General features: G+C 37.4%; 2 protein-coding genes across 4 annotated transcripts in view; one reads left to right on the top strand and one right to left on the bottom strand.

The window, feature by feature from the left end:
- Nucleotides 1-1,601, top strand: part of NIM1K (NIM1 serine/threonine protein kinase) — a 92,063-nt gene extending 90,462 nt beyond the window's left edge. For both annotated transcript variants that reach the window (XM_043976314.1, XM_043976315.1), the window contains exon 4: nt 737-1,601. In XM_043976314.1, coding sequence (XP_043832249.1) covers nt 737-1,486 — 750 coding nt within the window. In that variant the 3' untranslated portion in view covers nt 1,487-1,601. The remainder of the gene's footprint in view (nt 1-736) is intronic.
- A 2,109-nt stretch (nt 1,602-3,710) lies between these two features.
- HMGCS1 (3-hydroxy-3-methylglutaryl-CoA synthase 1) overlaps nt 3,711-16,672 on the bottom strand; it is a 30,926-nt gene continuing 17,964 nt past the window's right edge. For both annotated transcript variants that reach the window (XM_043975202.1, XM_043975203.1), the window contains 9 exons: nt 13,148-13,605; nt 12,691-12,816; nt 11,859-12,023; nt 11,168-11,333; nt 9,397-9,567; nt 8,158-8,264; nt 6,493-6,618; nt 6,055-6,218; nt 3,711-5,517 (listed from right to left, as the gene is read on the bottom strand). In XM_043975202.1, the coding sequence (XP_043831137.1) occupies nt 5,428-5,517; nt 6,055-6,218; nt 6,493-6,618; nt 8,158-8,264; nt 9,397-9,567; nt 11,168-11,333; nt 11,859-12,023; nt 12,691-12,816; nt 13,148-13,595 (1,563 nt within the window). In that variant the 5' untranslated portion in view covers nt 13,596-13,605 and the 3' untranslated portion in view covers nt 3,711-5,427. The remainder of the gene's footprint in view (nt 5,518-6,054; nt 6,219-6,492; nt 6,619-8,157; nt 8,265-9,396; nt 9,568-11,167; nt 11,334-11,858; nt 12,024-12,690; nt 12,817-13,147; nt 13,606-16,672) is intronic.

Below are 16,672 nucleotides of genomic sequence, written 5' to 3'. Positions count from 1 at the left end.
AGAGGCGGGTAGCATATTTCTTTCTGAGTCTCCTGGAATTGTAGTTGGTCATTATATTGATTAGGTGTGGGTTTTGTTTTTTTGGGGGGGCAATGAGGGTTAAGTGACTTGCCCAAGGTCACACAGCTAGTAAGTGTTAAGTGTCTGAGGTTGGATTTGAACTCAGGTCCTCCTGAATCCAGGGCTGGTGCTTTATCCACTGCACTACCTGGCTGCCCCAGTTAGGTCTGTTTTAAAGTGTTTACATAGGAGGTGGATTTTCCCTCTTCAAACCAATTCCTCATCAATGTGTGCCAAATTTTAGTTACCCTTTCCCTCCTTGGAAGTATTTGAGCAAAGGCTTTTTCAAGCAGTCAGGGATGTTATAATGGGGATTTCTTTCTTGTATGGGTTGGATCAGTTGAGGTTCCATCCAAACCTTTTTTTTATCCAAATCTTAAATACTGTTATACTGATTCTGTGTAAAAAAAAAAATAAACTTTTCTTGAATGGCACAGTGCCTAGCACATAGCAGGAGTTTAATAAATGTTTATTGATTATCCTAAGAAGTCTATTGTGTTTAAGGGTTAAGGTAGTGAAGTTCTCTGATGTTTAAATGAATCAACATAATTATACAAAAGATTATCCAGGTGTCTAAATAGAATTATTGAATATTTAGCACAGATTTTTACTTTTTGGTAAAAAAATTTTTTTTACCAGTTTTTTAAAATTGATTTTGTCCTTTCTTGCTTCACAGCATGAAAATCAAATTATTCATAGAGATCTGAAGGCAGAAAATGTATTTTATACAAGCAATACTTGTGTGAAGGTGGGTGATTTTGGATTCAGCACAATAAGCAAAAAAGGTGAAACCTTGAACACTTTCTGTGGGTCTCCTCCATATGCTGCCCCAGAGCTCTTCCGGGATGAAAATTATGTGGGCATTTATGTGGACATCTGGGCCTTGGGGGTCCTCTTATATTTTATGGTGACTGGAACCATGCCATTTCGAGCAGAGACAGTGGCCAAACTGAAGAAGTGTATTCTCGATGGGACATACAGCATACCCCCTCATGTCTCTAACCCCTGTCAGAGGCTGATCCGTGGGGTTCTGCAGCCAATACCCACAGAAAGGTATGATATTGACTACATCATGAACAATGAATGGATGCAAGGGGTGCTCCACCCCACTCCCTTGGAACCCTTCCAACTAGATCCCAAGTATTTATCGGAAAAAAGTACACTTAAGGAAGAAGAGAATGAGGTTAAAAACACCCTGGAAAATCTGGGTATTACTGAAGAGCATATTAGAAATAACCAAGGGAGAGATTCCCGCAGCTCAATCACTGGGGTCTACCGTATCATTTTGCACAGAGTCCAAAGAAGAAGGGCTTTAGAGAGTATACCAATAGTGACCCTGCCAGACCCCAAGCAAGAAGATTCAAAGAAAGCTTCCCGTGTCTACCGGGGCATACGTCACACATCCAAATTTTGTTCAATTTTATAAATTGCATTAGACTGCCAATAAGTTTAACCATTGTTTTTGGATTTGTTTTTAAAAAATTTCCACAAGCAATGTGGGTTATGACAATTTTCTAATTTAAAATAAACTCAAATAGTAATTTTGTAATCTATTTTTCTTTCAAACTTACATGGCAATAAACCACACTCAAATTTTCTGGCTTGCTTTATATGGGGGTGTCTTATGAATGCAGTGTATGTTTTTTTTTTTTTAAGTGAGGCAATTGGGGTTAAGTGACTTGCCCAGGGTCACACAGCTAGTAAGTGTCAAGTGTCTGAGGCCGGATTTGAACTCAGGTACTCCTGACTCCAGGCCCAGTGCCCTATCCACTGCGCCACCTAGCTGCCCCTGCAGTATATGTTATGTGTCAAGTATTTATTACTCAGTTTATCTAAATGGTAGAAATGACTAACCAGAATCACACTCCTAACTTCTCTTGAGGAATAATGCCCCCAAGAAAAAGTTACTGCTGTATTTAAAATAGGCAATGCAGGTCAAAACCCAACAGAATGCCATATTGTTCTTATGAGACGATTTGCCAAGCCCTTGATACTTCGAGCAACAGCTCATATCAGTTTCCATCACTATGTGGTTAGTTTTTATACCTGGAATGTTATAACTGGCTATGAAATGTTCCAACTTAATCTTTCCTAATTCTGCCTGGTCTTGTGTATGGCCTTCAGTATTTCTCTGCTTACTGTGTTATGTAGTTTAATGTGAAAGTGAATTACCCGATTCATTTTTTCTTGACATTAGCTTCATTATCTGAGATGGACTATTTAGAAAGTTCCAGCTGTGTAAATAAAGATTTCTTGGCTGGGGCAAAAGCATATAATTTAAGTGACACTGTGTATCTCTAACTGTAAACAGTTCCTTTGCTTAAACTCCAGGCAGTTCTGAGTAGGGGGTTATCTGCTCTCCAAACTAATTTTCTTTTCAATACTCAAACTTAAACCCATGGGTTGGAACTCTCCCACACTTTAACTCAGATGCAGGATTCAGGTGAAATGTGCCAATTCATGGTTCCTACTTTGAGACTGTTACTGTTAGTAGTGGTTTTGCATGTTTAAAGAATTTTTCCAAACCAAATATTAGAAGTTCATTCCCTAATTCCAACATTTGCCTAAATAGGGCAGAGATGCTACCTCCCTCTCTAGCCAAACATGCCTTAACTTTGCCCTAAGAAGCTGAACCAGAGGAGTAAGCTAGGTCAGAAACAGTGAACACGTTGAACAAATCAAGGTTGGAGCAGGCCTATTCACTGGGGGTGAGGGTTGGGGGTGGAAGGCAGGGGGAGGAATGCAAGAGAATGAATTCACTGTCACATCAATATGTTTGGGGTTTTTTCATGGTGCAAAAATCTCAACAGAATACTAGTTACCTCAAAAACAGGGCCCAAGTGTACAATCAAACTAAATCCCAACATAATATTGAGTCAAATGCATACCTTCCATTTTGGCCTTACAAGGTTTAGTCCGTTAGGAACAGTGTAACGCAGTTCCTGTGTCACTTCAACTTTGGCCTTTATAAGATTGAGGCCTGAAGACTGAAAATTGTCAGGTATGGAAAGTTCAATCATGGTGTGATTACTCGAGGCATTCAAGTTTAGGGACTCCCTAAAGTCTTTTGTTTTCCCCTAATGGATTTACTTTTCTGCTTAGAAAAATAAGGAGCAAGCAAAAAGCCCAAAGAAATAAAGGATTTTCATAGAAAATCACATGTTCTAGGTTAAAGTTGCATTTCAAAGATAGCAAAGACCACAAAACTCACAATATGTATGTATTTTAAAACATTGGAATATTATGAAAAAGACAAGCTAAATTAAAGTGCTGGTTGGTTTAACAGTATCCAGAAAACCCCCTTTCCCTGCTTTTACTTTCCCCCAATTCTCTCTCTCTTTTTCTTTCTTTCTTTCTGGGGCAATGAGGGTTAAGTGACTTGACCAAGGTCACACAGCTAGTAAATGTCAAGTGTCTGAGGTCAAATTTGAACTCAGATCCTCCTGAATCCAGGGCCAGTGCTTTATCCACTGGCGCCACCTAGGTAAATTTTTAAAGATTTTTTTTTTTCTTATTGCTTTAAATGAAACGAAGTCTGGGTAATAAGCATGATTAACTAGTGAGTAACCAGATGCGAATTCTCATTTCTCAAAAGAAAAAGGATGCTTCTTAGTTCATTTCTTGGTGGAATAAAAAGAAAAAGACATTCATATGTTTGAAATTTCTCTCAAAACTTTATTTCAAAGTTATTCACCTCATCCTTAATGAAGTGTATAGAGTTAATATTCTGTGCCAGTGGTACTAGGTCTGTCCATTGCCGGCAATGAACTTTCATTCACCCAATTCTCTTGGCACCCAAAAGTTAAATTATTCTTTTCAGAACATTTCTAACCCCCAACACTTGGAAAAGCACTGCATGCACCATTTCCCCCATCAATCTTTAAATCAGAACTTACATCATTAATCTACATCAGCAGGTATTAAAATGAAATCACCTTAACTCACTTTTTACTGTACAAATCAAAAAAAGAAAAGCTACTAGAGTTAATATTAGACAAGAATAATTTACAAACACATTACGCATTACCTTGTAATTTGAAACATTACATTTCATGTCGTTTGTGCAAGTTTGTAATAGATAACTGAAACTTCACAGAATTTAATAAAATAAAGTATTAAAAATTAGTTCTGTACATTAGTTCCAACTACCTCTGTATTTTTATTACCTAATAAGGCTCATGTTGTAGTTCAGCACCAAGCGGGCCTACATAACTGTCCAATAAGTCTTTTTGTTCATTCTGACATATTGTTCATTCTATGACATTTTTCCTTTGTGGGATACATAGTTTTCTAAGTCAAAGTCTCAAAGAAATCTTCACAAATTGGATTGCATGACAGTGATGGAGAATTCTGAATTCTCTTTTTTGGCCTGGTCAAACAAGGACCAGGAAAAGACTTGGGTCATACCAACGATTTTACTTTTGATGAAAAATCATCATGGATTTAGATTGTCAGTTTCTGAAGTTAAGTCTGTAACACTGAAGAGTAACTCAAGTAATGTTTAAAATTGCTACCTTCTCCCCTTTTATTCATTAATAATGAAAGATCTCATGCTTGTAGAAGGTACTTATCTAGCAATTTGTGCATGCCCCAAGTTAAAATAAGGTATAGACAACTGTAACAGCATAAACCTCCTTATAGCTCTTAAGGACTCATCAAAATCCATGACCAAAGACTGACCAAAGAGCAGGCACAGAGACAGGAATCGCTCCTGCTAAAGGTGCCACATGTCACAAAGGTCCTCTCCAGAAGTTTGTTCAAGATCCTATTCTTTAGTTCACAAAGGCCATTATCCTGGGCTCAATTCAAACAGAGCTATAGTATTACCTAAAACTTCATTTTCTACCTCAGCGAAACACTTATAAAGTTTAGAAAAGGGACACTTCTGGTTTTGTCATTTTCATAGGACTTAAGTAAACCACATTTTTAAAAAATCATCAAGTTTTATTTCAAAACCGAAGGTGCTTTTAGCAGTCTTGCTTAATGCTATTTAAAAATATTTATATATTTAAAAATCAAAGGTGTCTAGTGACATCTCCATTTTCTTCTGCCAGAAGCACACGATTCACCTGACCACATCAAAAACTGAACTTCATGCTTACAAATAGTTGAAGAGGTATGAAGGTTTACAGAGCCCTTAACATCATTCCAAATACATTCATGCTATTTTAGTGTTATGTAGTCACAACAGGAAGCTGTCAGCAAAATGAACTAAACAAAGACTTTCAGAAATACACGATAGTTTCCAGGCTCCAAGTAAGACACATCAAATTTTAGGCAATATGTAATCCCTTTACGTTTTTCCCAGATGTCCCATTCTTCCCGTCCCCACACGCACCCTCCCCCTCCCCACCTCACAGAGGTATCTCAGTGCTCCCCATTACTAATGGTAGCTGCTTCAGGTTCTGCTGTTGTCGCAGGGAGGCGTGGCACTTTCTTAGCAGGGCTGGGGATATGCTTTGAAAAAGAAAAAAAAAATTAGCTTTCACAAATATATCTGAGTCTCTCTCTCTCTAGCAGAAAAAGCTACCAAGCCTTGTGTGATTCTGAACTGGTTTCTCAGTACTTCAAACATTTCATTCTGGATGTTTGCAGGGTTTTTTTTGTGACAATAGGAGTTCTGGACTGTGGCTATAACATTTCTGGGACTTTTCCTTTTGGGGTTTCTTTCAGGAAGAGATTGTGGGTGCTAACTCCACTTTGCCCAGTTGTTTTAATAGAACTAGGTAGTTTTCATTTATGAATTCTTGAAATATAGGATACCTGCTTTAAAGAAAAAAGCAAGAAACAAAGTAACCTAAAGTTTAAATAATCAGGCCCAGAACTTAGAGATAGAGATTGTGAGTTTAATCTCCTAAAGAAAAACCCCAAGTGCTCACTTAGCTCTAGAGAGGTGGAGGGACAAGCATCTCTTCCGAGCTCCTTATCTCTTTCTCCCCCTTCCCTTATGACCATCCCAGAGGCACTCCTTAGGGTAGAATCAATGACCCTTACCTCTGCTGCTGTGCTTGAATGCACAAGGCCAGCCCCTGCATCCAAAGTACCATCATTTGGAGAGGGACGACGGGCATAAGTCCTTCGGTGCTTTTCGTCCACTCTAACTAAATACCAAGTTCCTTCAAAAAGAGCATCCACTGAACCTTGGGGAATGTAGTTAACTACCAAAAGGGAACACAAAATAAGAAATGTTAATAAAAACCATTTTATGAGCTGACTCTCAATCATTTTTTCTTTCTTTCTTTTTTTTTTTTGTGGGGCAATGACGGTTAAGTGACTTGTCCAGGGTCACACAGCTAGTAAGTGCCAAGTGTCTGAGGTCACATTTGAACTTAGGTCCTCCTGAATCCAGGGCCAGTGCTTTATCTACTGTGCCACCTAGCTGCCCCCTATTATTTTTTTTTTAATGAAAAATTGTAATACAAAAATCTTTACCCAAATGATGAGTTTCTTCTCGGAGCTTCATAGTTTCAGCAAAGACATCAGGTGCAACACAGGCTCTGGAGTCAAGCCTTGTCTTCAGATCACATAAGCTCATTGTTATTTTATCCAGGGCAGATCCTGCAACAACAAAAAAAGTCACTCAACAAGAATTAATCCCTGGCCTACTTTAAAGTGTTGGCCTAAATTTTCCCCTCACTACCCCACACATTCCTAAAATGCCTTTGCTGCCGATGAATGTATTCAAATTAATTGTACATACATGGACACCTACACACGATAAATCTGCATAAGTCAGGCAACTCCTTTTTTTGGTAATCTTTTTGCTAGTATTTTATTTAAATTTTTTGCATCAATATTAATTAAGGGATTTGATCTATAACTCTCTTTCTCTGTTTTGGTTCTTCCTGGTTTAGATATCACCACCATATTTGTGTCATAAAAGGAATTTTGTAGGACTCTGACTTTTTCCCCCAAATATTTTATATAGTATGGCAATTAATTGTTTTTTAAATATTTTAATTTAATTTTTTTCCAATTTACATGTAAAGATTTTTTTTGAGTTCCAAATTTTTCTCCCATGCTCCCTTTCCTCCCCCCTCCCAAGGCCAGCAAACAATCTGATATGGGTTATACATTACAATCATGGTAACTCCTTAAAGTCAAACAAAATTTTTGGAGGTTATTCATGCCATGAGAGCCTACCATTAGTGCAGAGTTAAGAAAGTATTATGGTTAAGGTTGCCCAATCAGCAGCCCTGCTTAGTTTCCACTCCTGGGAACATGGGCCTTCCCTCAAGATAAGCTCATCACATGACATCTCATCACCATGCTGTGACTGACTCAATTTTTGACACTCAACACATTTCAACACCCTCAGTTGTCTCTCCCCTGACTAGATGACTTGACTTGAAAAACAGCAGAAATGTGGCTGGCCACTATCATATCCACTGTCTAGAAAGCTAAGTAAAAAGGAATAAAATTATTACTCAAAAGTGGTTAAAAGCAGCTAGGTGGGAAATAGTATACCAAAGGTGTTAAACATATGACCTGTGGTATGGCCATACTGCAGCCAGCAAGAGTCAGACCTGAATCATATGTATGTACACACATATGTATTTATGTGTATATATATACACATACACACATACAATTAAACAGATATGTTAATTTGTGGTCTATGCAACCTACAGAAATCTATATTATACACAGTACTTGCACTGTGCCATAAAAATTGGTAAAGAAAAAGATGAAGTCAGAAACAGAAAAAAGTGTTTGTAGGAAAGGCATTGTGATTCAAACACCACTTTCTTGCCTAAATAAAGCAGATTTTTAGACTCCAGTAAATCCTGCTTTCTCCTGATATATGCCACCTCAATTTCATCTACTACTGCAGTAAACAATTTTAAGTGGAAAAGTGTTTTTCAAACTAAGTTAACTTTACACATAGTATGCGAACATTTTTTTTCTTTTTTTTTTCCTTTTTTGCAGGGCAATGAGGGTTAAGTGACTTGCCCAGGGTCACACAGCTAATTAGTGTCAAGTGTCTGAGGTCAAATTTGAACTCAGGTCCTCCTGACTACAGGGCAAGTACTTTATCCACTGCACTACCTGGCTGCCCATATGCGAACATTTTTAAATGAATTAATAAACACTTACCAGGAGTAGCATCTTGTGTAACTTTAAGAGAGTATAATGTAGCAGCAAAACCAGACCCATAGGAAAAGACTCCAATCCTTTGCCCTGCCAACTGTTGAGGTGTGAATCTACATAGCAGAGAGAAGACTGTTAGCAAAAGCACATGACTGTCCCCAAACTAAGGTAAATGGGAGTAAGAAATATGGGCCAAAATGTTCGAATCTATAAATTTAAGGATTGAATTTAATATTGTTATATCAGGGCAAACAAATTGGAAATGAAGTTTTCCAATTCTGGCTCTTGAAAAATCTAAATACTCAGTACCACAAGGCTAAGTAAGACCAAGTAAATTATTATGCTCTAAAACTCAGTTGTACTGCTGTTCAGCCAGCTACTATGTTCAATAAAGGCCAAGAATGAATGAGTCAGAAAAGCAGGTGTTACCCATTTATAATCACAACTGTTTCAGAATGTATCATAGTTTAAGACTATTCAGAATTCAATCTTTTGTTGTGCTAAAATTAAAGCAGCACATGTATCTGGCTGAATTTAATTCCCCCCCCCAGGGCAATGAGGGTTAAGTGACTTGCCCAGGGTCACACAGCTAATAAGTGTTAAGTATCTGAGGCCAGATTTGAACTCAGGTCCTCCTGAATCCAGGGCCAGTGCTTTATCCACTGCGCCACCTAGCTGCTCCCAAAATTTGATTAAAAAAAAAAATAATGTCTTGCCTGTATTTTGAATCTCTTCTTACTTGACTGATAGTCTATTTTCCAGATGCCACCCCCACATCTATCTTTATGCCTTCTAATTAACTACCATTTGATTAAAAGGGATAGTTTTTCCCAAATGAAAAAAATTCACCCAGTTCAACTGTGAAAATTGGGTAAGAAATTCTAATTGAGAATCAACTAGATCTAAATTTCCTTCAAGCTCCTAAGGACAAGATTAGTCTTATTATTACATGTACTAATAATTTCTTTTATTCCATGACATGCAGTTTCATCATTCTATAGCTAATATGGCCACTTTAGTCCACTGTTTCTATGCCCAAGAGTTACAAGGACTATAACTAAGCTGTTCAGTAGCTATATTCCTATTTCAGACAATAAAATGTCTAAAGACTCTAAAGAGTAATTTACGCAACTTAGGTGCTTTTCTGAGGACAACAAAGAAGCAAGGGCACATGGCCTTTTAACATAATTGGCCATGCTGCATTTAGGCATAAGTATGATTTTAAAAACTAGAATTTATGCTTACTGTGCTAGGACAGAGGCAAGGGAGCCATAAACTGAAGGTGTATACATGTTTCCATTCTGATTGGATACAAGCAAAGATGCTTTGGTTTTCTGATTAAAGAGATCAGCACTGGCCTTCATAAATGCCTTTTCCACATCTCTGTCAAAGTAGGTATCTTCAAGCTTAACATCCCTATAAAGAAAGCAAAGTTTAGATACAAACTCAATTATACAAAGTCTCAGAAGAATATATTAGAAAATGGGCCTGACTAAAATTTAATAAGCTTAAGCTTCTCTCCTTTTAACTCAATCAACAAAGCATTTACTGGAATGTATTGCTCTGTCCCAGTAAAGCAGCAGAGGGTATGGAGTTTAGGTCTAGTCAGGGAGATAAGACATATGAAACAATTAGAGAATAAATGATTAACTGTGTGGTACCAACTATAAACATAAATGGAGTTCAGCAGTAACAACAACAAGACCAGTAACATCTGGAAAACTCAGAAATGCTCATGCTGGAAAAGTAAGAATTGAGATGGGGCTCATACCAATGGCAGAACCCAGGGGGAGAAAAGTGAGGAGAGCATTCCAAGTGGAAAGGATAGCTTGAACAAAAAGCAAAGTGTATGTCAAGGAATAGTTGAGAATTAGAATTGGGTGGAAAACTTGATCATGGAAGGCTTTAAGGTCAGGTGAAGGAGATTAGTCCTGACATAACAGAGAATTCCTTTGGGTTCCTGATCAAAAGAACATAATGAAAACTGTAAAGGAGATTAATATGGCATCTGTGTGCAGGATGAAGTGAAGGGGGTGAGGAACAACATCTGGGAGGCTACTACAGTTGACAGTGGAAATGGAGTAGAAAGGGACATATTTGCCAATAAGTTACACATGGGCAGATCACAGCCTCTGTACCTCAGGTTTTTTTTTATCAAAGGGAACAGGTCTCCGCAATTCTCTCAATTCTTTCTGGTTCTATAATGCCATGACTTCCTATAATACGGGCGACTACTAAAGATGACACAGAGTTCTAAAATAGGTTGGGAAGACAGTAAATAATACTGACAAATGGGTTACTTGAGAAAGCAACTCAGTTTTTGTTTGGGAGTATGGAGGAGGCTGAAGTAAAGGACTGGAGATTCTTTTGGGGTATGATGAAATCTGAGATTGCCTCAGAATATCCAAATCAAGATGCCCTTGAGACAATTGGAAATAAAGGACTCAAATTCAGGTGAGAAGTCAAGGCTAGAAGTATTGATTTGGGAGTCATTTACAAAAGCAATAGAAGAGCAGAAAAAAAAGAAAAACAATCTTGTGGATTAAATGAGCCTGACAAGAATAATTGACAAAGGAGACATAAAGAAATATCTGAGAGGTAAGGAACCAAAAAAGTAATGTCATGGAAACCAAGAGAGAAAAAAGTTCTCCACTTCCCAAAAAGAAAATGGGTACCCAGTGTCAAATTCAGAGCAGATTTGAGGCTATGCCATCAGCTCTAATATGAAGTCATTATTAGCCACTTAATGGAAGAATTTCCCTTTCATGGAATAGTTAAGGTGAAAATAGATTAAAGTGGGGTTAAGGTAATATATGAAAGGAGTAGCTGAACAAGTTGTGATACATGAAAATAATAGGATACTCTTGTACTACAAGAAATGACAACACAAAAAGGATGGCAAGTTATACAAAATAATGCAGAGTAAAAAAAGGAGAATTAGAAGTCTAGTACTGGAGCATATTCTGAAGCTATAAATGATTTAATGTAAAAGGAAAAAAATAATAATTCATCTTACCCAAAGGCTTCCAGGCCACTATATATGCCACTTTTGTCTCTGTTCTGGTCACTGAGGAAGTCATTCAGCAATAAGCGAGCTAGAGACTTCTGAACCAATTTACAGTATGGTGAATGAAAAATCATGAAGCCAAAGTCATTCAAGGTAAAATCTTTATCATTTCCTTCTGAAACAGAGAAATGGTCCAAGAAAAGTATGAAATTGAGATGTTGCTAATTTTTAGATTTTGGCTAACACAGCAGGGACTTGATCTCAGTTTTGTTTTTAGCTACAGCACAATGGAAAACAAGATCAACTAGCAACATTATGAAACACTGATCTTAGCATTCAGATGTACCTAATTAGAGGTGCTCACTAAAGATCATGCTTCTAAAAGCATGTTAGGAATAAAATTATTTCTATCATGTTCCTCTATGTCCAATATCCAATAAGTGCTTTTCCCACATATTATAAGGAGCATTCAATCTTTTCACTGTATCTACTGCTGTTGCACTGCAATGAAACTAAACAAAACAAAAGCCCCATACATCCCTGTCTTAAATCACTCAGAGTCAAATAAAAAGTGGGAAGGTGTGTTAGTGTCTCATGCAATGCTCTCCATAATCAAAGAACATTTGATTCTAGAAATCCAGATAGTATGTCATTTCAGATACTCATGCATTTTTTTTGGCCCCATAAGAATGAAACATACCTTTCTGCCATTTGGCATGAATCTTATTTCGGTAGACAGCATAGCAACGATCTAATGCGCTAAGGTAGCACTGTATAGACAGTTTGCCATCAACTACAGGATATTCAGATAGCATATCAGGCTTGTAAAAGTCATAGGCATGTTGCATGTGTGTCCCACGAAGTCCTAAGATAAAAAGTAAAATGACATCTATTTCTGTTTCTCATAATGTAGGCTTTAAGAGACAGTCTAGGGCAGCTAGGTGGCGCAGTGGTTAAAGCATTGGCCCTGGATTCAGGAGGACCTGAGTTCAAATCTGACCTCAGACACTTGACACTTACTAGCTGTGTGACCCTGGGCAAGTCACTTAACCCCCACTGCCCCGAAAAAAAAAAGAGACGGTCAAAAAAAGCAGCCAGACAATACTCCTCCACCTCAATATGCATATGAACCCTATGGAGTGTATATCTCCCAAGAAGTAGAAGTAGTAACTTTGTAGTATATTTAGCTCATTTACTTCTAAGATAAAAGTCTATTCCACCTGAAAGAAGTCAACAAGCATTTATTAAGCTCCTACTATGTGCCAGGCACTTTGCTAATCACTGAATACCTGACTTAAAGGTAACATAAAGACTTCATTTATCACAGTTCTTAGCACAGAGTAAGCATTTAATAAATGTTTTTCTGTTCATTTAAAGGAAATGAGTCATAACCATTAACATTCAGGCACAAAAGCATTACATCTCAAATACTTGCAAGTATGCAGATATGCTTCAGTTTCTAACCACTACAAAAGTTAAGGTTCACCCTGCCCTCCCCCACCCCTGCCATCCCTACCCCCCAATAGGCTTACCTCGCTCTAGAATTAAAGGTGCATTTGGGCCAATTAACATGGCCACAGCTCCAGCTCCACCTGTTGGCCTAGCATTTCCTGTGGCATATACAGCAATATCTCCCGCAACTACCAGAGCATAACGTCCTGTGACATAATTATTAAAAGTTAGCTTCAGAGATGATCTCTATCACAAGGCTACATGCATTTCAACACATCTACTCTCTACCTTAAGAAAATGTTTCCCAAAGAAGTTGTGAAAGAAACAAAAAATGTTACAGCTAAAACTTTTAAATGACTAATCTGTCCAGTTGAATAAAGATAAGTCCCATGAGCTAGGAGTTTGCAGTAATCACTCAATGTACTAAAACAATACTGATAAAAAAATCTTGCAGGCAGCTTTTCTACAAAAAGGTAGCAAGGACTATTTATTTGCCAAATACAATGAGTTTTTCTAGGTAAGGGACACATAACATACCATCCCAGGAGCTAGATTCGATCCAGTTAACAGCATTGAAGACTGCAGCAGTGCCTCCATAGCATGCATTAGTTGTATCAATTCCTTCTATATCTGTATTCCCCGATTCTTCAAATAGTTGCATTAAATTTGTCTTCACAGACTTGGACTTATCAATGATTGTCTCTGTTCCGACTTCTAGCCTTCCAATGCAATCATAGGAAAGATTGTTTCTCTCCATAAGATTCTGTACCACAGTCAAGCACAGCGAGTTGATATCCTCTCTATCTGTACAGAAACCCATTTTGGCCTGGCCCAAACCAATGGTATACTTTCCAGCATCAACACCATCAAATTTTTCCAACTCTACTTGATCGACATATTGAGAAGGAAAATAAATCTCCAGGGCAACGATTCCCACATCTTTTGGCCAGCAGGCTTCTGAATTCAAAGGGAGGGACCCAGGCATGATGAAAGAGCTTTAAAATGGAATAAAAACAACAATCTGACTTTAGTAACTTATAGCCTATTTTTCAAATATAAACTCAAGAAACTACAATTTTAACCATTAAGAAACTGTTTAATCAGTTGCTTATTTTAAATACTATGTGAAGGAATTAACTATTCATGTGAAAAATTCTATTACTTAGAACAAATCCTATCTATGAAGGCTACTATAAATTGGGGGGATTCTTGGAATTACATTCTAAAAGGTTGTCTAGCAGAATGTCTATTAGGCTATAAAGAAACGAAGAGATCACCAAGACTTCTTATAATAAGTCAATGATCAATTTATTCCCAATCATAAAATGAAATGTAGCAAAGTTTGATTAAGAGTAAGTGCCTCCATGTTCAGTTATTAGCCCCCAAACCAGGCCCTCCCCTTCTTCTTGCTTTGGGTATAGTAATAAAACCAGTAGGGGGCAGCTAGGTGGCACAGTAGATAAAGCACTGGCCCTGGATTCAGGAGAACCTGAGTTCAAATCTGGCTTACTAGCTGTGTTGTGACCTTGGCCACCTAGCTGCCCCCATTGGAGATTAAAAAAAAAAATCTTATAGGATATCTCACAGTAGTCAAGAAAAAACAATTTCTTATACCTTTCCTATCTATGTTAACACTTCAAAACCCTGAAGTACCTTCTGAATTAAAAACTAAAGTTATAAAGTAGTATTCAACATTATTCTAACTCTTTTAAAACTATCCATTAGTGTTAAATAATATTCTTCATTAACCAGGATATTCAATTAACAAGAAAATTCTATTCCCTGATGACAAATGGGAATTTATTATAATGCAGAAAATTGACTATTTACCACTATTCTTGTCAGATTTCTACTTGGTTCCAGAACTTCATGCCACATTTGGTATCATACTCTTCTAGTTACTGTATACTTACTGGTTTTTTATAGTACAGTTTTGAGAGAGTCATTTAAAGTTTCTAGACCTCAGTTCCCTCATTTATAAAATAAAAGGGTAGGTCCTAAGGTCCTAGCCAGAATAACAGTTCTACTAGTCCCATAGCAGCACACTGCTGGGTACCTGCTGTCCAAGTAATAGAATGTCAGTGCAGTATGGAGAGAAATTGCTGTTTGGTTGCTCAGGTACAGTGCTTGTCTTTTGAAAACCTATAGCACTTATTGTCTGTCCCACTATAATCTACTATTTAATCATATATTCCCTTATATTGTTTAGCTCTTCCTGTGTATATGCAAGTTGTCTTTTCAGCTAGCTGATAAACTTCTGGAAAAGCTGAAACCAAGTACACTCCTACTTTGCATCTCCTATAGTGTTAGTGCAGAGGTTCTACACTGTACTCACAGTAGGACTTCACTACTGTGTGGCTAGCTAGTTCCACGATTGGACAATTTAATTATAAAGAATCTTTTTTAAAAATTAGTAGAAATCAGTCTTCCTACTCTTCAGAATAATTCTGTCCTCTAAGAGAACACAAAATAAGTTTAATCTCTCTTCTATACTGTAGCTCTTTAAAACAGCTATTCTTTTCTATTTTTTCCCATATCCTTTTCAAGTCAATTCCTTTCATTTTTCCTATGACATGCTGCGTAAGTCATAAGAACCCTCACAATCACGGTCCCCTCCTCGGGATATGTTCTAGTGTGAAAATGTCCTCCTAAACTTTGGTACTCAAAGTTCTGGAGAAGATAGTAAAAATGTGTATGGCGAATGCAGAACACAATGTATTCCTATCTTCCTTCTTTTCTTTTCTTTTTTTTTAGTGAGGCAATTGGGGTTAAGTGACTTGCCCAGGGTCACACAGCTAGTAAGTGTTAAGTGTCTGAGGCCGGATTTGAAGTCAGGTACTCCTGATTCCAGGGCCGGTGCTCTATCCACAGTCTTCCTTATTTTCAACACTTACATTTTAAAAAACAAAATTAAGGAGCTACATGACTCTATCTGATCTGGACCAGGTCAATCCTGGACCATACTCAGAATAAATGAAGATGCAGATCTACCTTTTCTCTGGCTTTCAGTCTTAAGAGAGTTGCTTAAGGTACTGAGACATTTAGTGATTTGATCATTCATAGTCACTCAGCAAAGTAAATAGTGATAAAGGACTTAAATTCAGGTCTTTATGACTTCAGGTCTGGTCTGGTCCACCATTATATTACAATATACTACACTATGATTAATCAGATAAAATAATTATTTTTTTTAAAACCGTAAGCGAGTCAAACTTTGGTTTCCTCTCCCCAACCACACACATTCCCCACTTCCTGTGTGAAATGATAATAATAACAGTTAGCATTTATATAGCACTTTCTATGTACCAGGGACTATGCTAAAAGCTTTACAAATATGGTATGATTTGATCCTCTAAGGTAGATGCTATTATTATTCTCATTTTATAGTTGAGAAAACTGAAGTGAATGGAGGTTATTAAACCTGCCCATGGTCATATCGCTAGTTTCTGAGACTAGTTTTGAACCCAGATATTGCTGAATATAGACCCAGCACTCTATTCACTCTGCCATGTAACTGCCTAGAAAAAGTGACTTTTTTAATAACTGAAATTTTGTTGTGGAACTAAAATATACAACTTGCTTCCATTTCCCCTTGCTGGTTTTGTGCCATTCCATGCAAATGTGAAAGACGTCTACTGCAGCCTTCAAGCTGCTGAAAATGTAAGTGTTTGAAGCAGAGCTAAGTACAGACCCTATATATGGCATAGTGCTAGAGAACCACTCCCACCCACCTTTCTGGCATTGATCTTTATTGACACTCTTCAGAATGACTGAGTAATCAGCTACAAATCTAACCAACTACCTAGCTGATAACTTTATACAAAAGGTATACAGTTCTACAGCTTGCAAATCCTTTAACAAATACTTTGCGGGCAACAATTATGCTATGCAACTTCAAACTATTTATTCCAATTATTTGATGAAAATGGCAAGTGAAATTTCCTTGAAGAAGCAAAATTTTAGCTGGGTCTAAAGGCTCAATGAAATAATCTGCCAAACTGAGTGACAAATAACTATTAACTTGGGCAAATCTATTCTGCTTCTCTCCTCTTCTATGCACAG

The sequence above is a fragment of the Dromiciops gliroides genome, chromosome 1, assembly GCF_019393635.1.
Source record: "Dromiciops gliroides isolate mDroGli1 chromosome 1, mDroGli1.pri, whole genome shotgun sequence".
Taxonomy (NCBI): domain Eukaryota; kingdom Metazoa; phylum Chordata; class Mammalia; order Microbiotheria; family Microbiotheriidae; genus Dromiciops; species Dromiciops gliroides.
This window is presented reverse-complemented; position numbering and strand designations above follow the sequence as displayed.